Source organism: Zalophus californianus, chromosome 8 (genome assembly GCF_009762305.2).
Source record: "Zalophus californianus isolate mZalCal1 chromosome 8, mZalCal1.pri.v2, whole genome shotgun sequence".
Lineage (NCBI taxonomy): Eukaryota > Metazoa > Chordata > Mammalia > Carnivora > Otariidae > Zalophus > Zalophus californianus.
The window spans coordinates 108349858-108375814 of record NC_045602.1 but is presented as its reverse complement, the minus strand read 5'-3'; the positions used below and the strand labels follow the sequence as shown (position 1 = coordinate 108375814).

The 25957-nt window shown below is 39.0% G+C and overlaps 1 protein-coding gene and 1 long non-coding RNA gene across 12 annotated transcripts in view; one reads left to right on the top strand and one right to left on the bottom strand.

The window, feature by feature from the left end:
* The window catches only part of LOC113937281, a 45628-nt gene that overhangs the window by 5265 nt on the left and 14406 nt on the right, over positions 1-25957 (bottom strand). For 3 of the 9 annotated variants that reach the window (XR_003524579.2, XR_003524577.2, XR_003524580.2), the window contains one exon: positions 18426-18485. The exons of 3 other annotated variants lie outside the window; for them this stretch is intronic. This is a non-coding gene — a long non-coding RNA (uncharacterized LOC113937281). Of the gene's footprint in view, positions 1-18425; positions 18486-25957 lie in introns of those variants that run through there. 3 more of the 9 variants (XR_003524581.2, XR_003524585.2, XR_003524587.2) reach the window with 3 other exon arrangements.
* MCM8 (minichromosome maintenance 8 homologous recombination repair factor) overlaps positions 1-25957 on the top strand; it is a 41394-nt gene that overhangs the window by 14558 nt on the left and 879 nt on the right. For 2 of the 3 annotated variants that reach the window (XM_027621320.2, XM_027621321.2), the window contains 10 exons: positions 6368-6519; positions 6762-6957; positions 9635-9665; positions 10196-10336; positions 13932-14073; positions 16523-16718; positions 18775-18994; positions 19286-19495; positions 20296-20372; positions 24104-24293. In XM_027621320.2, coding sequence (XP_027477121.2) covers positions 6368-6519; positions 6762-6957; positions 9635-9665; positions 10196-10336; positions 13932-14073; positions 16523-16718; positions 18775-18994; positions 19286-19495; positions 20296-20372; positions 24104-24293 — 1555 coding nt within the window. The remainder of the gene's footprint in view (positions 1-6367; positions 6520-6761; positions 6958-9634; positions 9666-10195; positions 10337-13931; positions 14074-16522; positions 16719-18774; positions 18995-19285; positions 19496-20295; positions 20373-24103; positions 24294-25957) is intronic. The other variant, XM_027621323.2, reaches the window with a different exon arrangement.

The following is a 25957-nucleotide window of genomic DNA, read 5'->3' as shown; positions in this document are numbered from 1 at the left end:
TTTTTTTTCATGGGAAACAGCCTAAACAGCTGAAGAAAATAGTGTAAGTAGGATGGTACAACGGATTATTATGTAGCCATCAAATATGCTGTTGCAGGAGAATATTTTGAAATGACATTAAAAAAAACATGTTGAGAATATACTCTCGGAAATAAGGTTGGAGTAATTGTTATTTTCTTTCTGTTTATCTGTTTTAATAAGAAAAGTCTAGGTATCTAATTTTTTTTTCATTACAACACTAGATCTCTAATTTTTTAAAGCAAAGCATCCTTACCATGTTGTGTCATTCTGAGACTTCTCATTGCAGTCTGTCAGTGTTTTGAATGTGCACTGAGGGCGAAGGTGGGGGGTTGGTGGTGGTGAAGGAGGAGCAGGGTTTGAAGTAGTGCAGGTTAGGTGGATACCTGTCCGTGACCTCAAAGGGATTGAGAGGCTAATACAGATGTATAAGGAATGTATTCCAAAGTTATTATTTTAACATTCAGTGATTTTACTTATATTTATTATTTAAAGAAATCTTAAAGACTTCCAGGGAAGATGGCAGAGTAGGAGGATCCTAAGCTCACCTGGTCCCACGGATACAACTAGGTAACACCCATATCAGCATAAATAACCCCAAAAGTGACGTGAAGACTGGCAGAACAGACTCTCCACAGCTAAATGTAGAGAAGAGGCCATATCCAAGAGGATAGGAAAGATGGAGATGTGGTCGCGAGCCAGACGGATCCACGGGACTGTGGGAGGGAGGGACTCAGCAGCAGTTGTTGGGGAGGGGAGAGAAGCAGACCTCCACAGTAGGCACCCCAGGCACAGGGAAACTGCGTGGGGAAGGTGAATACCCATAACCTTTGGCTTTGAAAACCAGAGGGGCCTCATTTTGTGAGTTCTTACAATCAGCTGGGCTTAACACCTGAAACTTTAAAAATCAGTGGCTCAGCTCTGGGAGAGCTGGATGGTGAGAGAAAACTGAGTCCCTGCCCTTAAAGAGACAACACAACAAATAGCCCTGCTGAGATATAGCATAGAAGCAGCAGTTTGAAAAATGCCTGGGGGATACAGGAGGGAGATTTGTTTATTAATTTCAGAGCATGTACTGGGAGACTTCTTCAAGAACAAAAGAGCTGGTGGGTGCTATCTCCCCTTCCCTGACCCCCAGCCTAGATACAGGGACACCTGTGGGAACCAGGACAGTGCAACACTGTCCACCTTCCACCTAGCTTGCTTTTCTGTGGACTCAGCCTCTCCAAGTAGGGCAGGAGTTTTCCCAGTGGCTGCAGCTCCCCTTGTACAGCTGGCTGGTGTGGACCTCCTGGCACTGTGCACATCACCCCTGCATTCTGCAGGAGTCCATCCAAAGTGGCATCACAGCGTGGAAGTGAGCAAGCAGCCCTGATGGGCCAGCAGCACTCCAAAGTGACTCCTACCCTGGGGAGAGGGGAAGATAACCACTCATACCAATCCAGCTGTGGCCGCAGCAGTGAGCTGGGGATAGACATCTGGTCTGACTATAGGCCCTGCCCACAAATAGAAGTTTCTCAAGGGATAATACAGGGAGAGAGCCCTGCAGTTTGGTGCTCCTGCAGCTCTGGCAAACACTTGACCCAACCCAACTCAAGCCCAGGGTGGCCCAGGCTGGCCCACTAACAACACAGGGACCAAACCCAGACCACAACAGGCTAAGAGAACCATTGTAGACTACTGGACTGAAGATGAACATGTCTCAGCCATAATAGTAGGGCACATGCAACACACATAGGAGACAACCCTGAAGCACCAAGTTCTTAAGAACAGGAGACGTTGTACTGCAGGGCATTATAGGACGTCTTCTTCATAAGGCCACTACTTTCAAGAGCAGGAGACATAGCTGACTTTCCTAATACAGAAACAGACACAAAGAGTTAGTCAAAATGAGGAGACAGAGGAATATGTCCCAAGTGAAAAAAACAGGACAAAATCACGGCAAGAGACCTAAATGAAATGGAGATAAATAGTATGCCTGATAAGAGTTTAAAGTAATGGTCATAAAGATATTTGTTGGACTTGAGGAAAGGGTGGACGACCTCAGTGAGACTCTCAACAAAGAGAAAACAAAAAAGAGCCAAGCAGAGATGAAGAACTCAATAACTGAAATTAAAAATACACTAGAGGGAATAAATACTAGAATAGAAGAACAGGTCAGAGATCTGGAGGGCAGATTATGAAAAGCTGAACAGGAGAGAGAAAAAATAATAAAAAATAAAAATAGACTTTGGGAACTCGGTAATAACACCATCAAGCATAATAACATTTATAGAGATCCCAGAAGGAGAAGAGAGAGAAAGGGGGCAGAAAATTTACTTGAAGAAATAGTAACCAAAAACTTACCAAATCTGGGGAAGGAAACAGACATAGGAAGAACAGAAGGCACTTGACAATCAACCCGAAGTCCACTAAGATACATAGTAATTAAAATGGTAAAAAAAAAAAAAATTGTGATAAAGAGGGAATTTTAAAAGCAGTGAGAGAAAACATTTACATACAAAGGAAACCCCATAAGGCTAATAGCTAACATTGTTCAACAGAAACTTTCCAGACATATCTTTTGGGAAGCCACAATTCAACTCCCATTGTGAAATAAGTTTGAGAATTTAAAATAATTGGTGGCACGGGCGCCTGGGTGGCTCAGTTGGTTAGGCGACTGCCTTCAGCTCAGGTCATGATCCTGGAGTCCTGGGATTGAGTCCTGCAGCGGGCTGCCTGCTCGGCGGGGAGTCTGCTTCTCCCTCTGACCCTCCCCTCTCTCATGCTCTCTCTATCTCATTCTCTCTCTCAAATAAATAAATAAATCTTTTAAAAAAATGTTTAAAAAATAATAAAATAATTGGTGGCACCCTGGGTCCATTGATAAATGAATGGATAAAGAAGATGTGGTGTCTGTATATATTTATATGTAAATATAATGGAATGTTACTCAGACATAAAAATGAATGAGATTTTGCTATTTGCAACAACATAGAGGATCTAGAGAGTATAGGGGCGCCTGAGTGGCTCACTTGGTTAAGTGACTGCCTTCGGCTCAGGTCATGATCCTGGAGTCCTGGGATCTAGTCCCACATCGGGCTCCCAGCTCATCAGGGAGCCTGCTTCTCCCTCTGACCCTCTCCCCTCTCATGCTCTTTCTCACTCTCTCTCTCAAATAAATAAATAAGTCTTTAAAAAAAAATTATCTAGAGAGTATAATGCTAAGTGAATTAAGCCAGTCAGAGAAAGAAATACCATACGATTTCACTCATATGTGGAATTTAAGAAACAAAACAAATGATCAAAGAGAAAAAGAGACAAACCAAAAAACAGATTCTTAACTATCTTAACTATAGGGAACAAACAGATGGTTACCAGAGGGGAGGTGAATGGGGGGATGGGTGAAGTAGGGGCTCATCCTGATGAGCACTGAGTCATGTATAGAATTGTTGCATCACTATATTGTACACCTGAAACTAATATAACAGTGTATATTACCATCCTGGAATTAAAATTACAAAAAAAAGCCAGGAACAGATCACAAATGCCAGCCTGGTAACTGTGGGGCTTTCAAAGCCATAGTTGGTTTAAAGCCTTGGTTCCCATCATATGCCAACAAAAATCCTATTGACTCAGAATTTTATAAAGTCACTGTGGAAGCCATCTGGATGGCTCTGTGGAATGAGAAAATACATGTGCCACTGGCTTCATCAGATGCGCTCCAGGTGTCCACCCCCAGGCATTGGGGAGCCAAGCGGCACTTGCAGGGGGAGATATTAATTCAGTTGGTATAAAGAAGACGGATGAGAGGCCCTAAGCCTCTAACCTCATGCTATATAATTGCTATATAATTAAACTGGAATATGAGTATGGCAAAAAAAAAAAAAGTTTTAAGGTAATGCAAGTAAATGTTTTTAAAAATCAGTGTAGTAGGCCACAGTTCCCACAACTTCTTATATATAACTTTAGATAACATCCTTTCATGTCTTCCCTCTCTTTACTCACCCACTCTCCATGAACCAAGGACATTAAAAACGATGCACTTGCTTTTACTTCTCCACCTTCTACTGCTAGACTTCTTTCAGCTATGATGTTAATTTTACATTGTCAAGGTTTACTTCTCTCTTCCAGTCATAACTGTCTTCCTTGTTTAATCTATAGGTCATATCTAACAAAAACAAGGGCATTTATATTTTTATGATCATCTTTAACAAAGAAACAAGGAAGATGGTCAAATGCCAAGAAAAGGAAATGTAATTTATGTCACTGTGTTGTTTTGCTTTCTGTTGTTTTCAAAGAAATGATTCATGTGTCAAAATCAAAATGAATTCTCTTTTCTTCTACTCCCTTGCATTGTCCCCTATTTTAATGTGCTTCATATTTGGACTGTAACTTTGTTGTTTAGCGCTTTGCCCACTTTTTGAAATCTTTTTGTCTATGGTGTTCTGAAGTAGTAGGAGTACATCTAAATGTGTCTTCATCCTGCTTTACAGTGACCAGTCCTTTTCTGGGGTTGTCTTGGACTCTAGAATATCTGTTTTCTGACTTGAGCTTCCTATCAGATACATCCATTGGACTGTTCATCTGTCTTTTAACCTTTTTTCTCCCTTTGCTTTCTCTGTGCCATTTTCTAGATTTCTTTGGCTTTTTTTTGTTTCCTTCCTATAAATATTTGACTTTTTTAAAATTTTATTTTATTATGTTAATCACCATACATTATGTCATTAGTTTTTGATGTAGTGTTCCATGATCCATTGTTTGTGTATAACACCCAGTGCTCCATTCAATACTTTCCCTCTTTTATACCCATCACCAGGCTACCCACCCCCCCACCCCCTCCCCTCTAGAATTATCAGTTTATTTCTCAGAGTCCATAGTCTCTCATGGTTCATCTCCCCCTCCGATTCCCCCCCCCCTTCATTTTTCCCTTCCTACTATCTTCTTTTTTTTTAACGTATAATGTATTATTTGTTTCAGAGGTACAGGTCTGTGATTCATCAGTCTTACACAATTCACAGCGCTCACCATAGCACATACCTTCCCCAATGTCTATCATCCTGCCACCCCATCCCTCCCACCCCCCACCACTCCAGCAACCCTCAGTTTGTTTCCTGAGATTAAGAATTCCTCATTATCAGTGAGATCCTATGATAATTGTCTTTCTCTGATTGACTTATTTCTCTTAGCATAATACCCTCTAGTTCCATCCACGTCGTTGCAAATGGCAAGATTTCAATTTTTATATACATATTAATTTTCCTGATCTCATTTGTTTTCCCATAGTTACCTTTTTATAGCCGCTTATTCTTGTTTTATGATGGTAAGATTTTCTCAAAAACTCTTAGCTTTTTGTTTGTTTCTAATGCTCTTCTCTTTCCTGAATTATTGCCATTTCATCCTGAAATGTCTGATGAGCAATGAGAAATTATTTGGACCAGGTAGGATAGGTTTCCTTTGCTATATTGTAAGTAGGAATATTTCCTCATAACACCTGCCCCCTGGTAAGAAGGTAGAGGTTTTGACTATCAAATTTTGCTATATGAGTATGTTTTGAATTGGAGTTGGGCTCCTTGGATGCCAGAGTGAGGAGGCTTTATTTTGGAGTTCCAATACCCTCATTAGATGCTGTAGCTCCCCTCACAGTGGATGGATCCATTTCTCTAGAACAGTGCTCTGGTTTTTGTTAAACAGTAAAGCCTGGTTTGCTGGAATGCCCTCATTTTTCACCTACCTGCCTATCCACCCACCTACTAAAGAATTCTGAACAGCTATTCTGTGACTTGTCTTTAGTTGATTATCCTGTTTCCTTTTAGCCATCTACTGAAAGGAGGAAAAGTTTCATCTATGTAAGAAACAAGGAATTCCCTACTTTTCATTCCTGCCAACTCCAACCTAGAAGGCTCCCACTTCTCTTAGATCCTTGTAACTTTTTCCTGTGTGTATTTTGGACTTTATTTTGTTTTATTCATCAATACTTTCCCACTTCCTTTAATTCCTTGTAACTTTTTCCTGTGTGTATTTTGGACTTTATTTTGTTTTATTCATCAGTACTTTCCCACTTGCTGTTTTCTAAAATTTCAAGAGCTCTTGTTTATCGATAACACCTGCACACCCTAGAACTTCTCTTTACTTATTTGGTGACTACCATTTTGGTGGACATTTGGAGAGGGGCAGGCAAGCATATATGCTTATCCTGCCATTCTTAATGGCAAACTGCTGAAGTAATATTAGATACACCATTGAACTTTTTTTTTTTACACTAATCTGTCCTTTATCTTCCTCAGTACCTTGTGGATCCTGAATAGTTGACATGTTGAAGAAATTAAAGTCAGTATATGTACTGATTGAAAATTGTTTAACTTTTTAGAATCCAGGAGCTAATGTCTGATGATCAGCGAGAAGCAGGTCGGATTCCACGAACGATAGAGTGTGAACTTGTTCACGATCTTGTGGATAGCTGTGTCCCAGGAGACACAGTGACTATTACTGGAGTTGTCAAAGTCTCAAATGCTGAAGAAGGTATTGTATAACTCTTTTCTCATTTTGATTGTTTCTTATTAATTTGTCAGCATTCATCTTCTTTCAAGGTTCTTTTGAATCTCCACAAATAAGGGAATTCCTTGTTTCTTACATGGGTGAAACTTTTCCTTTAAAATAAAGGTTTATTTGTAGCTTATTGTGCCTTTGTTTTTCATTCCATTCGAATCTTTGTAGAGAAAATGAAATACCAATTACTGTATTTCATACTTTGAAATTTACAGGTTCTCGCAATAAGAATGACAAATGCATGTTCCTTTTGTACATTGAAGCAAATTCTGTTAGTAATAGCAAAGGACAGAAAACAAAGACTTCTGAGGATGGGTGTAAGCATGGAGCATTGATGGAGTTCTCACTTAAAGACCTTTATGCCATCCAAGAGATTCAAGCTGAAGAAAACCTGTTTAAACTCATTGTCAAGTATGTATGAGATTATCTGAAGTTTTACTATGTATATGCAGTGCTCTTGGCTACAAGTAACAAAAACTAGTCAAAATGGTTGCAAATTACAGTTCACAGGTCAAATCCAACTAACTGCCCATTTTTATATGGCCCATAAGCTAGGAATGGTTTTTACATTTTTTAATGGCTGAAAAAAAAAGACTATTAAATGACACACAGAATTACATAAAATTCAAATTTCACTTCCTGTAAATAAACTTACTGGAACACAGCCATAATCATTCATTTATATAGTGACTGTTCCTTTCCAGCTGCAGTGGTAGAACTGAGTAGTTGCAACAGGGAATGGCTCACAGATGTTTACTGTCTGTACCTCTATGGAAAAGTTTGTTGATCTCTAGTTTAATCCATAAAGAAAATTTACTATCTCACAATTGAAGTTGGTTACTCAGCAGAAGTAGTGGTGGGACTGTGAATTCCAGTCATTTCAATTGGTTGTATGTAGGAGGTTGTTTATTTTTAAAGAGCAAGAAAGAGAGGGACGCCTGGGTGGCTCAGTTGGTTAAGCATCTACCTTCAGCTCAGGTCATGATCCCAGGGTCCTGGGATGAGTCCCACATTGGGCTCCTTGCTCAGTGGGGAGCCTGCTTCTCCCTCTGCCTGCCACTCCCCCTGCTTGTGCTCTCTCTCTTTCTCTCTGACAAATAAATAAATAAAATATTAAAAAAAGAGAGCAAGAGATTCACATGGAAGTCAGTATTTCATAATACTCTTTTATTTCCACGTTATTGTCATGCAGTAGAGAAGAAGCAAAGTAGAGGCAATTTTTGCTTTCGTGGTTAAGAGCTGTTTTTATTTTTTAGTTTTTTTGTTTTTAATTTTCACTAAATCTAAGTTAGAATCCCACTTCAAACACTTCCAGTATGGTTGGAAGCATGTTACTTATTACCTCCTTCATTTTTCTCATCTTAGAAATAATTCCTGCCTCAGATTGTTCCAAGGATTACATGAAATTTTATAATGTATTTAACATAATTAACACAGCATGCTGTTATTTTAAAAACTTTTAAACAATTTTTTGGGTAATTTTGAAGAAATAGAGGAAAACGAGAGAGACTGAAAAATAGATGTACCTAACAGTAGTAAAGACTGAGGTTTTGAAATGTGTTGTATTAGAACACTTAACCCTGGGGACGCCTGGGTGGCTCAGTCGGTTAAACATCTGCCTTTGGCTCAGGTCATGATCCAGGGGTCCTGGGATCGAGTCCTGCATCGGGCTCCCTGCTCAGCAGGGAGCCTGCTTCTCCGCCTGCCACTCCCCCTGCTTGTACTCTGTCTCTGACAAAGAAATAAAATCTTAAAAAAAAAAAAAAAGAACACTTAACCATGTTGTGTTTTCCTTAGTTAGGCTTAGGGCACTAAGAGAATTTGACTCTTTCTCCCTTTAATATGTTAGAGTCAGCTGAGAAAAGTATAGAGTTCCTCAGGGGGTCTTTGTCCTTAAACCCTCAGAGACTTCTGAATAGATAGCCATCCAGACCTACCCTGGGAGAAGGGGTACTCTGAGCTAGAGTGAGGGTGTAATCTGTGGATCAGGGACAGTGTGGTGAGTGGGCTGTGAGCAGGTGGGGAGGAGCCACTTGGTTGAAGATCAAAACACCTCTTTGATTGGTTCCTCTTACCCATTTTGAATAAGAACGAACCTTTGCAGTGGTCTTTCTGCCATACTAGAAAGGTTTTCTTCTCACAGGTTGCTTTTACCCTTTAGTTCTGTATTTGTGATTTCAGCATTAAAACTAGAATTTTTCATGGTTGTCCATTTGTTAATTTTGTAGGGGTTGGCAAATTAGTCAGGCTGCCTGGTTTTGTAAATAAAATTTTATTTGAACACAGTGCCATCCATTCATCACATAATTGCTTTCACACAAGTTGAGTAGTTGTGACCCAGACGGTAAAACTGAAAAGATTTATGACGCCTTTTATTCTGGCCTTTTAAGAAAAAGTTTGTTCACCTTTGCTAGAATAACAAGTGGAGGACCATGAAAGGAGAATGGAGAAGACAGTGGAAGGTTATGTTTTAGTTTAGGTTTCTTAAGAAGCAACGATTTGGGTAAGCATTTATTTGGGAGGTGATCCCCCGAAATACTGGTAAGGGAATGGGGGAGTGAGAAGGGGTGGTAGTCAGTGTATGGTGCCTAAAGTAGAAGACCATGATTATGAGATCACCAGCTGGTGATATATCAACACTATATTTAGTTACTTAAGATGCTTTGCAAAGGGGCACCTGGGTAGCTCAATCAGTCAACTCTTGATTTTGGCTCAGGTCATAATCTCAGGGTCCTGAGATCGAGCCCACGTTGGGTGTGGAGCCTGCTTGAGATTCTCTCTCCCTCTTCTCTGCCCCTCCCTGCCCCAGCTCACTCACTCTCTCTTTCAAAAAAATAAATAAAATGCTTTACAAGTTTTATCTCCCTTACACAGGCACAATTTTTAAAGCATTCTTTCCTTTATGAATTAACCAAGAATTTTGAGAAACTTACTGTTTGAATAAAATGTTTTGAGTTGTTTGAGTGATGTAAATTTTATGTTTGCCTTTTTCTTGATGCTAAAGCAAGTTAAGCAAGTTGTAAAGTAGATCTTGTAATAGATTGATGAAGCATAAATAAGAATTTATAAGTTGTATTCTGTTTTTCAGCTCACTTTGCCCTGTCATTTTTGGTCATGAAGTAAGTACTTCATCTTTACCCAAAAATATATAAAGTTGGCAAAAATAGCTAATTTTTGTTAGTCACTTATTTGTATTTTAATATGTCATTGTTCTCCATAAATGAATGATGTGAAAGGCAAACTACAGCTCCTTGTATGAACAAGATGCTTACTAATTTGAGCTAATGGGAATGAGGTACCTTAAAAGTGATTTTGGGCACTAAGTGTTAAAGCGGAGACTAGCAAGTATTCCCCAGTTTTGTGGAGTAGATTCATGCCTTGCAAAGTAGGTCTTTATTCAGTGACTTTAAAGATACTTCTTTGATTTTATGTGCTTCCTAGTTTTTGCTTTTAATCATTTACATTACAGAAGTTTGTATTTTAAGTTAATTTCCTTAGGGGGAAAAAAGTAAAATTCAATCATGCTTTTAAAAAAAATTCTCAAGTAAATGTAAATATAGAAGGAGAAGCATCCCTTTTTTGCTAGTCATCTTTGTGTCTTTCTCAGTTTTGAGGTTTTTCTCCCCCTCCCTCTTCTTTCACACTTGAGCTTGTTAAAGCAGGCTTGGCATTAGCACTCTTTGGAGGAAGCCAAAAATATGCAGATGACAAAAACAGAATTCCGATTCGAGGAGATCCACATGTCCTTGTTGTTGGAGATCCAGGCTTGGGAAAGAGTCAGATGCTACAGGTAGGAAATCAGTCATCTAGTATTTGATGTATTCCTGATGAAGTGTATGACTGATTCGCAAGTGAATTTTCTCAAAGCATGTAGTATTTGTGTGCCAGAGGATATAGTTGGTCTGACGGTAAAAGTGAATTGGGGTTTGTGTGAGTAATACATCACTTCTGTCTAGCCATCCTTCCAAAGAGATTACACAGGCTGTGCAGACATGGTGGTCTGTTGAGATGTCAACTATTGTGAAATGTCAGCCATTTCTCTAACCCCCTTTTTTTTTTTTTTTTTTTTTGGTATCAGCTTTGCTAGTCTTTTTTGTTGTGACTTCACCTATGACCAGAATAGTTTGAGAAAGTAAAGAGCAGGGAAGCAGAGTCATGCATTCTCTCTTCACACTATATAAAGTGTATTGAGCTATAGGAATAGTCTGATAAAGGTAAGAGATCAGTCTGTGTGCATCTCCACTGCTTCTCTCTAAAGCAAGGCAACTTCTGTGGCCAACTTCTTGTTGGTGCCCAAGAAGATTCTGCTTCTGCCAGTCGGAGCCTAGTGGTTCTCCCCACCAGGACTTATGATGGCTCTAGGAGGTTCTGCTTGTTGGAATACTTGTGGTTACCTGGGAGTGACACCTGGTAAGCCAGTCATAATGTCCTTTCTGAGAATGCCCATGTGTCCCATTCCTTCCCACCACCCCCAGTGTGGAAAAATGTGACCAGACCAGGGGTCCTTGGTAAGTTGTAGTCCTGTGGCTACTGAGTCTTTATTCAGGGGTTGGAACTCTGGCTGCATATCAGAATCATCTTTGGAACTCTGAAAATCCTGGGGCCTGCCCTAGTCCAACTGAATTAAGAGCCTCTGGATTAGGATTCTAGTGTCTGTGTGTGTACAACCTTCCACAGGGGATTGTGCGGTGCAGCCAGGATTGAGAACCGCTTTGACCTCATCATTGCATTATAAACCCATTGTCTTTCACGTCAGAGTCATTATTTATCCCCTATGCTTGATTGTTAAACCAGTCATCATTTTAATTCCTAATCTGACATTTCATCTATGTTTCCATGTTCCTTTGAACCAGTGGGGTCTACTTTAAAAAAAAAAAAATTCTGTTCTGAGCTCTTACTACAAGCCTGACAACTGAGCCATAGAGCGCCCAGTTGTAGCAGAAACAGGTGATTATAAAAATGAAAGCAGGATACTTAGCCGGACCGTGCATGTAGACGGTACATGTGGGGACCTGAATTGTTACCGCTTTCGTTATATCTGTGATATATATATATATATCGTTGTATATGTGTGTGACTTTTGAATTAGTGTATTTATAGGTAGAAGCCTGGTTTAACCTCCACAGTGTCTGCTTATCTATACAAATAAATCTTATAATTTATACATTTTGCTTATGGTGTATAAAACTTCCATTTTTCTCTTACTCTTTTTTTTTTTTTTAAGATTTATTTATTTAGGAGTGCCTGGGTGGCTCAGTCAGTTATGTCTGCCTTCAGCTCAGTTCATGATCTCAGGGTCCGGGGATCAGTCCTACATCGGGCTCCCTGCTGAGTGGGGAATCTGCTTCTCCTTCTACCTCTGCCCCTCCCCCTGATCATGCTGTCTCTCGCTCACTGTCTCAAATAAATAAGATTTTAAAAAGAAAAGTTTAAAAAAAAAATTTGAGAGAGGAGAGTGCACCCGTGCACCTGCTAGCACAGGGGGGAGGAGGAGAGGAAGAGGGAGAGGGAGAAAGAGAATCCCAAGCAGACTCCCCTCCAAGTGCAGTGCCTGATGTGGGGCTTGATACCACGACCCCCTAGATCATGACCCGAGCCAAAAATCAAGAGTCGGACACCCAACCGACTGAGCCACCCAGATACCTCTCTCTTACTCCTTTTTAATTTAAGAAATAGGTCTTGGCAGATAATGGTTTCAAAATACATTTAATGGTACTGAAAAAAATTTAATACCAAGAAATGACACTGGCAGTTTTTCATGTTTTTTAGACCTGGAATAATGCCATTTAACTTAATTTAAAAATAGAAACTGTAATATTAGTGGAAATTAAATGTTGTAAACAGTGGAGTATATTGTATGTAAGTCTTCCAGCCCTGCTAAACCAAAGTTTTTTAAAAATTAGGTTAACACTAACGGTTATGAATTGTTTACTTACGTTTTTTTTAAAGATTTTATTTATCTATTTGAGAGAGAGAATGAGAGACAGCATGAGAGGGAGGAGGGTCAGAGGGAGAAGCAGACTCCCTGCTCAGCAGGGAGCCCGATGTGGGACTCGATCCCAGGACTCCAGGATTATGACCTGAGCTGAAGGCAGTTGCCTAACCAACTGAGCCACCCAGGCACCCCTGCATTTTTTTTTAAAGATTTTATTTATTTTTTGACAGAGAGAGAGACAATGAGAGAGGAAACAAGCAGGGGGAGTAGGAGAGGGAGAAGCAGGCTTCCCGCTGAGCAGGGAGCCCAATGCGGGGCTTGATCCCAGGACCCTGGGATCATGACCTGAGCCACCCAGGCACCCTTACTTTACATTTTTAATCCTATTTTCCTCTGACCATTTTAGTAAGCCATCATCATCCTCCTAGACGAATAAGGAAGTACACATAACAAAAATAATGATAGCTACTGTTTATAGGCGCGACACCATAGGGTCACTTGGGTTGGGCACTGCACATGTCCAGCGTGCATTATCAACATAGCAGCGTGAGTACTGCCTCCTGCGGTTGTGCAGTGCATAGCATACACAATGGCCTAGCATTGGGTGTGTGTGCCAGGTACCAGATAAGTGCCTTACATACATGATCTCACTTACTCCTCAGGGATATAAGTGACAAAACATAAGGAAGCTGAGGCTGAGAGAGATCTAAGAGCAGCGTAGCCAGTACACGGTAAAGCAAGATTTAAACAGGTCTGCCTGACTCTGGAGCTCCATGCTTTTAATTCTTGTGCTATTTAACCACTTTTCTGACCTGCCATAGCTTGTTTACTCACAAGGTGAGCATTATTGAGCCGTTTTATTACCTGCTGTATAAAGAAGTATTGAAGCCTTTGAAATTAAAATTGGCCCTCATGTTTTTTCTGTTTGAACTTGAAAATGAAGCATAAAATGAAACTGTGTAGTATTCACATGACTGTAGACATCAGAGACAGGCTGCCTGGGTTTAACTGAATCCTCACTTCACACCTTCACAGCAATGTGAGTTACTCTCTGCAGGCCTTGGTTTTCTGTGTCACAAAATGGGGGTGTAATAATACCTTTCTATTAACTGTGGTAATAAAGATTGTACAATAAAGCTATTAGAAGAATACTTGGCATATAGCTGATATTTGTGAGCAGTCACTATTAGCTATTTTTTCCCTTTTACTTTATCTGATTTTTAAAAAAAATTTTTTTAAAGACTTGAGAGAGAGAGAGCACGCGGTGGGTGAGGGCCAAAGGGAGACGGAGAGAGAATCCCAACCAGACTCCATGCCCAGCGTGCAGGCCGACACAGGGCCCGATCTCACGACCCTGAGATCGCCATCTGAGCTGAAACCAAGAGCCTGACGCTCAACTGCGCCACCCAGACACCACTGGCTGATTCTTTTAAACCTTTTGTTTCCTTAGGCAGTATGCAACGTTGCTCCACGTGGTGTGTATGTTTGTGGTAATACCACAACTGCCTCTGGTTTGACTGTAACTCTTTCAAAAGATAGTTCCTCTGGAGATTTTGCTTTGGAAGCGGGTGCTCTTGTACTTGGCGATCAAGGTAAGAGACCAAACTCTCCACTGTTTACGACATTTAATTTCCCTAATTACAGCTTCTATTTTTAAATTGAGCCAAGGGTTTTAAATGCATTATTCTAGGTCTACTGGAGCTTTGGGGATTTTTTTAAGCCTTTTCCTTTCCAGTTAATTTCTTTACATTCTGTTCAAGAGGCATTTGGACAGCACTATATCAACCAGTGAGTTGAGAATGAGTGCCAGAAAAAATAACTGGAAATACAGTTTATACTGCAGAACTGAAACTGGTACTTACTGTCATTCATTTTCAGACTCTTGCTACAGACACAATTATATATAAAAATCAATCAAGTCAAATAGGTATAGATTGCTTCTTGCACTTCCCATTTCATAACAACCATCATATTTGTGATCATTTGTTTAAAGCCTGTTTTAAAACTTCACATTAAGTGGGAAGATTTGGTCATCCTGTTAACTGCCATATTCACATTGCCCAATACGTAGGTGCACAGTAAATACTTGCTGAATGCATTACTATTACTTAGCCCAGAATAGATCTAGATGCCCTCGAACTAAAAATAAGGTGAATGTTATCCTTTTACTCTGAGGACTTAAAATAAGAATTTAGAGCTATTACTTTATAATTAGAAGTTTTGCTGTATTTTAACCCATCTCATTGGATGTTTTTCAGGATTTGATTGACAGTTTATAAGAGATCCAGTTGGAGGGCTCAGCAAGAAGGGATCTCTAACTAAGCTTTGCTACCTAAGTTTCTCATGGTGATGCTTTAACCCTATTGAAAAACATGTTCCTATGCATGTGTCAGGCAGTGCCCAGATTCCAGTCAAGGTCATTGATTCCTTTGTTTCCCAGTGACCTCCACATTTCTGAATCCAGATCCTCTCAGTACCCCCACTTGCCCCCCTCTTCCTTGATACTTTACCTCCTTGGTTTCCAGGACATTACACTCTTCTCGTTTTCTTCTTATTTCATTGACTGTTCCTTCTCAGTCTTGTTCTTTATCTCCCCAACCTTAACTGGTTGGCACCTCCAGATGCTTCGTTAATGTACCTTTTTTTTCTTAGTCTATGTTTACCTTCTTGATGATCTTATCTAGTCTCATGGCTTTGCCTACATATTTGCTGAAAATTTCCAAATTTATATATCTTCTTTAAGCTCTAGGCACATATTTCTTATTGCCTGTTATTGCAGCATTTCCATAACTTCTTCAAACTTAACATGTCCTAAGCTGAAATCCTGATGTTCCCCTTCAAACCTATTACAGTCTTTCCCATCTCAGTCAGTGATAATTCCATTCTTCTGTTTGCTTACATCAGAAAATGTGCAGTCATCCTTGACTTTTGCTCATACCCCATATCCAGTCTATCAACAAATATTGTGGGCTCTACCTTCCATATATATCCAGCATCCAGACTCTTCCAGTGCTGCTGTCATCTCTTACGTGGATTAGTAGTGTGATCTCATAGTTGGAATGCGTGTGACCACCCTTGCCCTTCCTGTTGTTCTTAACAAGGCAGAGCGATCCCGTTAAAACTCAGATCAAGTTATTCTCCTTAGAACCCTCCAGTGGCTCCCTATCCCACTCAGAGTGAAAGCTCAAGGCTTGACAGTGGTCCAGGGCTATTCACATTCTGGCCTTTTCATCACCTCTTTTGCCTCATTATCTACTATTCCCCTCTTATTCTCCGGCTACAGTGGCCTTCTTGCTATACTTGGGATGCCGCCAGCACTCCAGGCACGTCACATTCCTGCAGTAGGCTTTTGTACTTGTGCTTCCCTTACCCCAGACAGGTCTGCAAGGCTTGTTCCCTTTAAGTTTTTGCTCAACTGTCCTCTCCTTACTCAGAAAACTGATCTTAGGTAATTATGCCTATCTCTTGTAATTGCTGAGATACACTATCTTTTGAATATGTATATATCTTATCTCACCTGTTTGAATGTAAGTCTTTGAGCTTTTTGAGGGTCACTCTCCTATTTTCATTTTTATAGCCCTCACAACACAGTGCCTTGCCTACAGAAAATGCTGAATGAGAAAATACTACATAAAAGTTAAGACAAGTGTTTTATTTGCTGTAAAACATACACATTCTCAACCATATGACATTTTATAATTTTAACTGCTGGAAATAACTACAAATAATTCTTTTTTTTAAAAGCTTTTTTTTTTTAATTTTATCTTTTGACAGAGAGAGAGAGAGTGAGAATAGGAACACAAGCAGGGGGAGTGGGAGAGGGAGAAGCAGGCTTCCCCCTGAGCAGGGAGCCCGATGCGGGACTCGATCCCAGGACCCTGAGATCATGACCTGAGCCGAAGGCAGATGCTTAACAGTCGACTGAGCCACACAGGCGCCCCGAATTACAGATAATTCTTTATGGTGAAATAGTTTCCATCCTGTAAGATTTGGAACTTGACCAAAGAAAGCTTTTTCTGTATTATTTTACTGTGATTGTAGGTATTTGTGGAATAGATGAATTTGATAAGATGGGGAATCAACATCAAGCCTTGTTAGAAGCTATGGAACAGCAAAGTATTAGTCTTGCTAAGGCTGGCATGGTTTGTAGCCTCCCTGCTAGAACATCCATCATTGCTGCTGCAAATCCAGTTGGAGGACACTACAATAAAGCCAAAACAGTTTCTGAGAATTTAAAGTAAGTCTCTCTAGATATTTATACCTTTAGTATATTGAAGCCTTATAAATCACTAAGAAAAAGATAACTGAGGACATGATGGTTCACAGAAATGATAAGTTCCAGTAAATGTACAAAAACGTGTTTGAGCACTACAAATTAAAACAGTGAAGTATCATTGATAGCTATTAGATTGGCAAACATTTTAAATATTAATAATCATTATTGGCAAAGGGTTGGGGAAATGGGTTCTCACATATTCAAGTTAACATACTGAAGGACAACTGGCATATTTATTACTATTTTTTTTTTAGAGAGCAAGCACGAGCAAGTGGTGGGGGGTGCAAAGGGGGGAGGAGAGAGAGAGATCGCAAGCAGACTCCATGCCCAGTGTGGAGCCTGACTTGGCTCGATTTCACAACCCTGAGATCATGACCTGAGCCAAAATCAAGAGTCGGACACTTAACCAAATGAGCCACCTAGGTGCCTCTGTTTATCGATATTTTAAATGTACATTCGATTTGTTGTAGCCAGTTCTACTTTTAGGAATCATACCCACAGAAATAGTCACACAAATGCACAGAGATGTATTTACAGGTTGGGTATGATGGCATTGTTTATCACAACCAAAAATTGGGAACAACTTAAAATGCCCTTTGATATGGAAGTGGTTAAACTATGGCAAGGCTGTACAGTGGAAAGTAGCAATTATAAAAATGGAAGTAGCTCTGTGTGTGCTGACAGCTCTGTGCTTTGCTGTAAATGGGGTATGATCCCACTTCCAAAAACAGTTTGTATTTGTATGTGTGTATGCTTTTTCTTCTAATTTGTTCTGTATAGGTTGGACAAAAGGTACAGAAAGGGGGAAATAGATTGAAATGATGCAGAAGTGAGAAAAAGACAAAAGAATGCCTCATGTGAAAAACTGGAAGCTTAAATTCTAGAGGAAAAAAAAATTTCCTAATGTTTGATGATAATGTGTACCTTTACTATAAAAATGATACATAGCAAAATATACAATTGTACTTGGAGATGCTATGCCACCACCACCAAAAAAGTCAATCTATTAGTTTTTCTTAGTAAAATGAAAAAGTGTTTTATTGGGAAAATCAGAAAGATCCTATTGAACAAGGACTTGGATTCTGGTTTTTAGAGGTACACAAACCTGCTTTGGGACCTTGGCCAAATTCTTTAATCACTCTGGATTTTAGTTTTCTTGTCTCAGAAGGACTATCTGATTGGTGGGATCAGGGAAGATGACTAAGTAGAACACAGCATTTTTATTATAATGATTATAATGACTTTTTTTTTTTTTTTGAGAGAGAGAGGGGGCAGGGAAAAGGGAGAGAGAATATTAAGCAAGCTCCATGCCCAGCATGGAGCCTGACACAGGGCTTGATCTCACAACCTGAAATCATGACCTAAGCTGAAATCAAGGTGGATGCTTGACTGAACCACCCAGGCACCCCGATTATAATGACTTTTAAGAAAAAGTGGGCTTTTTTTTTTTAAGTGATCACAGATGCATTGAGAGACTGTTTTGGTGAGAGAAAACATAAAAAAATTAAAACCACCCAACTAGATAACCTCTGGTGAATCACATAGCATGTGTTTTAAAATTCAAAGTCATTGTGAAGCTCACCATCAGGTACGGTTAAGCGTCTGCCTTCGGCTCTGGTCATGATCCTGGGGTCCTGGGATTGAGTCCCGCATTGGGCTCCTTGCTCAGTAGGGAGCCTGCTTCTCCCTCTGCTGGCAGCTTCCTGTTTGTGCTCTCTCCTCTTTCTTCTGACAAATAAAAATTAAAAAAAAAAAAAAAAAAAAAAGATTGTGTGAGAAGGGGCCTTGTCCTCAACCTACCAAAGGTAGGTACATATATGGCTTGTTTACATATTGAAGGGTGTCTCTCCAGATTTGGTGCATGTATCAAATCCAAAAGTTACTGCTTGTTTAACTTAAACTTTATTTTTTTAATATTTTTTTAAAGTTCTACATGGAACTTGAATAGTAAACAAGTGAGTAAATGGTTTTCTATTTGTTTTGATTCAATCATTGTTTCTTCTTTTATGCCTCTTAGAATGGGGAGCGCCCTGCTGTCCCGATTTGATTTGGTCTTTATCCTGTTAGACACCCCAAATGAGGATCATGATCACTTACTCTCTGAACATGTGATTGCAATAAGAGCGGGAAAGCAGAGAACTGTTAGCAGTGCCACCGTAGCTCGCATAAATAGTCAGGATTCAAATACTTCTGTACTTGAAGTGGTGTCTGATAAACCATTATCAGAAAGATTAAAGGTAGGCTTCTCTTTCTTAATCATTCATTTCCGTTCTGTTTGAATGTCAGAGTTCAGTATGTTGCTTATTGTAGAGCAGTAGTATATCACTTTCATGCCAAAACCTTTTATATTACAGTAGTAGTAAACTTCATTTGAAATAATCTAAGCCAACTATACTCAGAGCTAGAACTACAGTGTTTGGCTTATTTGGAAAATCTTTTAGAATTTTTTATGTATCTCAACAAGTTATTTTAACAGAAAGATTTTATTTGCTATCCTTATAATCTTGGGCCTTTTTATCATGCTTTAGGTAGTTCCTGGAGAAACAATAGATCTAATTCCCCACCAGCTATTGAGAAAGTACATTGGTTATGCTCGGCAGTATGTCTATCCAAGGCTATCCACAGAAGCTGCTCAGATTCTTCAAGATTTTTACCTTGAGCTTCGGAAACAGAGCCAGCGGTTAAATAGCTCACCCATCACCACTAGACAGTTGGAATCTCTGATTCGTCTAACAGAGGTTTATTTTAAGTTCATGCTTTTTTGACTTATAAATGGGGGCAAGAGGTGATACGATTTCTCTGTTTCCTGCGTAATTGATTTTTCTTGCAACTAAGAGACATTATAAATGGATGCATAAAATTTTTAAAAATGGTCATATCTGTATCATAACCAAAGTATAGCCACTTCTTTCTAGGCACAGGACCAGTTACATACCATGCAACTTTTCCCCCCCCTTTTATTGACATTTAAGACTCCTGGAGTGTGGCAAGTGGTTAGGTTAATTAAGGAGTCTAGGATTTTAAGTTGAATATATGGAAACATGGAATGTGTCAGTATTTGATTTGATACATGACAAGTCCATAATAATAGTACCTATTTTTCTAACAGCAGTAACATTTATTCACAGGTTTGGAATGCTAAGAGAACTCTGGCAGTTAAAATTAGCTGGAGTTTGGGCTTTTTGCGTTTAAAATCAGATTATCCTTCTATGTTGTTTTAACAAATTGGTTAGGCATGATCTCCTGAAAGTAAAAGCAAAGAAAAACCAAGTGTATTTCATAATCAAATTTTCTGAAATGAACACTCAGGAAGAGATATGTTAGTAGATACAAATAGGTTTTCATCCGTATTTTAAATGAGTGTTTTCATACTCAAGTTTTCCGATAATTTTATTCTTCTCATATTAGTCTCCCTCCCCCCAATATCAGTTTTTGTGTAAAATGAATAAATGAAATAGGCTTCAACATATTATATCCTGCTCAAGCTATGTAAATATACTTACTTTTGTTATCTAAAAATGCTTGTTTCCTTTCAAAGGCCCGAGCAAGGTTGGAATTAAGAGAGGAAGCAACCAAAGAAGATGCTGACGATATAGTTGAAGTTATGAAATATAGGTAAGATTAAATTTTAAATGCTGTTTTAAATGAAATACCAGTTATCTTTTCATCTCAAATTATATATTAGGCCAAGCAAAATTATTTTTACCTTGCCCATTTGATTCTCTGAACAAACTATACTTTCTTGGTTTAAAATATTTGTGTAGGGGCGCCTGGGTGGCTCAGTCGTTAGTTGTCTGCCTTCGGCTCAGGTCATGATCCCAGGGTTCTGGGATCAAGCCCCACGTCGGGCTCCATGCTTAGCGGGAAGCCTGCTTCTCCCTCTCCCACTCCCCCTGCTTGTGTTCCCTCTCTCGCTGTCTCTGTCTCTGTCAAATAAATAAATAAAATCTTTAAAAAAAAATAAAATATTGGGGGGGTAGGGGGATGGGTTAGCCTGGTGATGGGTATTGAGGAGGGCACGTTCTGCATGGAGCACTGGGTGTTATGAACAAACAATGAATCATGGAACACTGCACCAAAAACTAATGATGTAATATATGGTGATTAACATAACAATAAAAAAATAAAAAAAAATAAAAAAATAAAATATTTGTATAAATAATATTAAAAATGTTTTTTTGAATGGGTAATACATTCACATAGTTCTAAAATCAATTAAAAAATACATATTTTGGGGCACCTGGGTGGCTTAGTCATTAGGCGTCTGCCTTCGGCTCAGGTCATGATCTCAGGGTCCTGGGATCGAGCCCCACATCGGGCTCCCTGGCCTGCTTCTCCCTCTCGCACTCCCCCTGCTCATGTTCCCTCTCTCACTGTGTCTCTGTCAAATAAATAAAATCTTAAAAAAAAAATACATATTTTGAGAATGCTCAAAAGCAACAACTTCATAATGGGTAAAATCATTAGTACTTACTGACTAGTAACCCTTTCGACCAATTCCTAACATATTATCTTTTGTCTGTTGTATTGGTTTAATATTACACAGTGTTTGGACTGTCCTTTTCTCTTTTACATGATTCAGTACTGGGTTTGAGGGGTCTTGTAGATTAAATTTTTACCAAGCTGGCTTCATTCCCTCTCCAGCTGACTTCATTATATTGGAGACTCTCCAGTTGCCATTTGTAAGCAACCAGATAGTCTAGGAATTACTAGACTGTCTCCTACAACGTGCTGCGAGAGGTTCAGTGTACTAGCACGTGACATAGAAGAATGGCTACAAATACCAGTTGTCTGCCTGACTTCTGGTAGACCAGACCAGTAAGAAACCTAGAGCTTGCCCTAACAGAGATCCTTTTTTCACTAGAAAACTAAGTCAGTGAATCTAACCAAAATTCCAGAAAATCTGGGTTCTGACTTTTTTTCCCAATTAAAAATGAGGGCCAACAGTAGGGATTTCTCGTTTAATGACAAAAAGTTGCCTCTTTGTTTACAGTCCTTCTGAGCATCTTGCTCTAAAACTCTCCACCTGTGGGGGTGGAGCTAACATTTCCTTTTCCATTTAATGATCTTTCACCCTTTGGGCCTTCTGGTGCCTGGCTCTACTGAACAGTGTCGTGTGCTTCTACTTCATAGACTTTTGGCTATCGAGCAAATCAAGGATCAAATTACCCTGTCACCGTGTCTTACCTGTAACATTGTTTTTGAGGCTTTACCCTTACTTAGTTTCCATAGGCCTCAGACCCCAGACATTGCCTCAAGCAGCTATCTGGTATTTCTCCACAATAAGTCCACTGGTCTGATTTGTTCTCGTATCTGAGCGTTACACTTAAGATAAATTACTCTTTAAACCTTTTCAATAAAAATGGTATATTGCTCATTTATAATTGGTTCTGCATGTTTGAATCTTCATGTCAGACAGTGTTTACATGTACTTGTCCGTCCAAGAGGAGCTCTTTAGCATTTCTTGGAGAACTTTGTTTCTACTGCTTCTCAAAATTGCCTTGCTGGTAACTCTGAATTAGCTTTCGGCTATCAGTTTACTTCTGTGCTCCTGAAAAAACATATCTTGTTGTTAACCATAAACAGTACCTATGTGAGATTACCAGTTGGTTTCCGTGAATTGAATGTGCTTTACTGGCTTTCATAAAAATTTTCAGATAACGAGAATAGGCTGGAATTCCAGCCTAGTGGTTGGAATTACCTGCTGTTATTTCCATAGTATATTTCAAGACCCAGTTAAACACGTTGAGACTAGATTGTGAATTATCTGGTTTTGTTATACTTACCATGCTTTCTGACCTTAGTCTATACTCTGTAAGAGCAGGGACCTTATCTGTCATATTTACCAGTGTACTTTCAGGGTCCAGGATCATACCTAGCACACAGTATGCCCTCAGTAAATGTACTGCATTGATAAGTTGACCGTAGTAGTCATTTTTCATTCACTAACTCTTCCATTTCAGTTTCCCTCTCTTGAGTTTTTGAATTAAACTAAATGTTATGGGAAAAAGTTCACATAAGTTTTCTTTAAAATTAAAAATATACTAGAAGTACAGGAGAATAGAACCACCTTCAAAGATAAAAGATAATTGAGTTTTTTCTCTTTCAGGAAAAGATAATTGAGTTTTTTCTCTTTTTGGCTCAGACATTTATAAATCTTCACATCTGAAGCCATATAGCTCACATTCAGATTCCAGATATGCCACTCATTGGCTGTGTAACTTTTGGCAAGTCACTTCCCTTACTAGACTTTGCTTCATCTGTAAAATGGGAATAATAGTCCCTAAATCAGAGGATTGTTGGACTAAATGGGATAGCATATGGTGATTAAATATAATTAAGGTAAACATAAGTTGTTAATTAGCATAGTGGCTTAAAGCATTTTTGAAAAGTATCTTATGAGAAATAAGCTCTCATTCGTTATATTTAATTATATTACGTTTATTTATTACAGTCTTATCTGGATGACTCATTCCTATTTGTAGAGCTTTCTCTTTCATGTAGGCTCTTATTATTCAGGGAACAAAATGAAGCTATGTTTTAGTAACCATGTAAACTCATTGCTATAAGCTCCTTAAGGGCAGGAATTACATCTGTTTTATTCACCGCCACAAGTCTGCTGCCTGGCAGGTGACCAATTTATATTTGATTAACCAATTCCTGATTTAAATAACATTTTGCCTGTAAACCTTGCTGTGAGATTATATCTGTTCCATTGTACAGGCAGGGAATCAGCCATAGAGCTGGATTACAGATGATGGCTAATTGTATCTCTGATATTTTCAGACTTCTGGCTAAAATCTACTATAAAGTACATATGTCTTTCTTTGATGATACTGTGAAAATAAGAGGAAGCACCAGAGAACTGGAAATAATAGGTGGATCCTTTCATATTTAGCCATCATTACTGCAAATCAGCAGAATCCTTCTAGTTCATTCCCACAGTATTTTTAAACATCTTTCATTTGTCAGGTGCTGCACTAGGAGCTGGGAACATATCCTTATCCTCTAAAGCCTAAATTTAGTATGTTTAGGATTTCTTTTTTGTATGAATCAAAAAGAATGTTCCAGGTACTTATATCATAGTTTATCAACTTTGTATTCTTATGCTTTTCTCTTCTCAAATGTATAAGTTTCTTAAAAATGGTAACTGTGTCCACCAATGTTTTTATCGCCACATAGTTCATACCATAGTGAATTTCATGGTGGCCATTCAATCAGTACATGTTAAATCTTTGCTACATGAGCCTCATGGTTGGTTACACATTTTTCTTCTTATAACCTGGGACAAAAATTTTATAGCCATGCCACATTGGGTAACTTTGTTTTTCTCTTCTCTCATTAAGCATGCTAGGAACTTATTCTGATGAATTTGGAAACCTAGATTTTGAGCGATCCCAGCACGGTTCTGGAATGAGCAACAGGTCAACAGCAAAAAGATTTATTTCTGCTCTCAACAACATTGCTGAAAGAACTTACAATAATTTATTTCAATTTCAACAACTTCGGCAGATTGCCAAAGAGCTAAACATTCAGGTATGATAAACCAAATACTTAATCTTTTAATGACAGTCTCATGAGGTCTTTATTAAATATAGAACTCTTAAATATCAAAAGATTTGGATGACTGTGGAAAATAGTACAAAAGTTCCTCAAAAAATTAAAACAGAATTACCCAGTAATCCAGCAATCACACTACTGTGCACTTACCCAAAGAATACAAAAACACTAATTCAAAGTCATATATGCACTCGTGTTTATCGCAGCATTATTATGGAAGCAACCTAAGTGTCCATCAATAGATGAATGGATAAAGAAGATGCAGTACACACACACACACACTCACACACTGGAATATTACTCAGCCATAAAAAAGAATGAAATCTTGCCATTTGCAACAACATGGATGGAGCTAGAGAGTATAATGCTAAGTGAAATAAGTCAGAGAAAGACAAATACCATATGATTTCACTCATATATGGAATTTTAGAAACAAAACAAACGAACAAGGGGCGCCTGGGTGGCTCAGTCGGTTGGGCATCTGCCTTCAGCTCGGGTCATGATCTCAGGGTCCTGGGATCGAGCCCCGCAGAAGTCTGCTTCTCCCTCTCTGCTATCTCTCTCTCAAATAAATAAATAAAAATCTTAAAAAAAAAAAAAAAAACGGAGAGAAAGACAAACCAAAAACAAACTCCTAACTATAGAGAACAGATGGTTACCAGAGGGAGGTGGGGGAGGGGATGGGTGAAATAGATGAAGGGGATTAAAAGTACACTTTATCAAGGATACCTGGTTGACTCAGTCAGTGGGGCATGCAAGTCTTGATCTCAGCATTGCAAGTTCAAGCCCCACACCTGGGTGTAGAGATTACTTAAATAAAATCTTTAGGTGTGCCTGGGTGGCTCAGTCGGTTAAGCATCTCACTCTTGATTTTGGCTCAGGCCATGATCTCAGGGTGTTGAGACTGAGCCCTGAGTTGGGCTCTGCACTCAGCAGGGAGTGTGTCTGCTTGAGATTCTCTCTCCCTCTTTCCCTCTGTCCCACCCACCCCCGTACGTGCTTGATCACATGTGCGTTCCCTCTCAAATAAGTAAATCTTTAGAAAAAGATAAAAAGAAATCTTTAAACAAAAGTACACTTATCATGAGGAACACTGAATAATATGTGGAATTGTTGAATCACGCTATTGTACACCTGAAATGAACATAACACCTATTACTGGAATTAAAATTAAAAAAATAAAATGGAGAATGAAAAAGTAATAAAAGATTTGGATAAAAAAATGGAAGAGGCTTTTTTGGAGTATTTCAAAATATAAGCTTATTTTCTCTATTTAAGCTATGAAATGAGCTGCTCAGAGCTTTAAAAAAAAAAAAGTTTCTATCTAAAACACATACCTACCCTTTTTTAGTATCTTGACAGTTGGGAGAAACCTAGCAAGACTCACTTTCCATGTTTCTCTGACAATCCCTTGTGGGCAAGTCATCTTAACATCTTTGAATCTCAGTTTCCTCATTTGTTAAATAGACATGATTCCACCTTCTCTACCTACTTAAAAGTTTTAGTGAAATTGGAATGTAATACAACTTTAAGCACATAATTTATATGGAAAATTGCCCACTTCATTTCAGATTTGAAGCTAGTCTAATTTTTGTTTTGAAGCTAATCTAAAACAAATATAAAATACTCTGGGGGCGCCT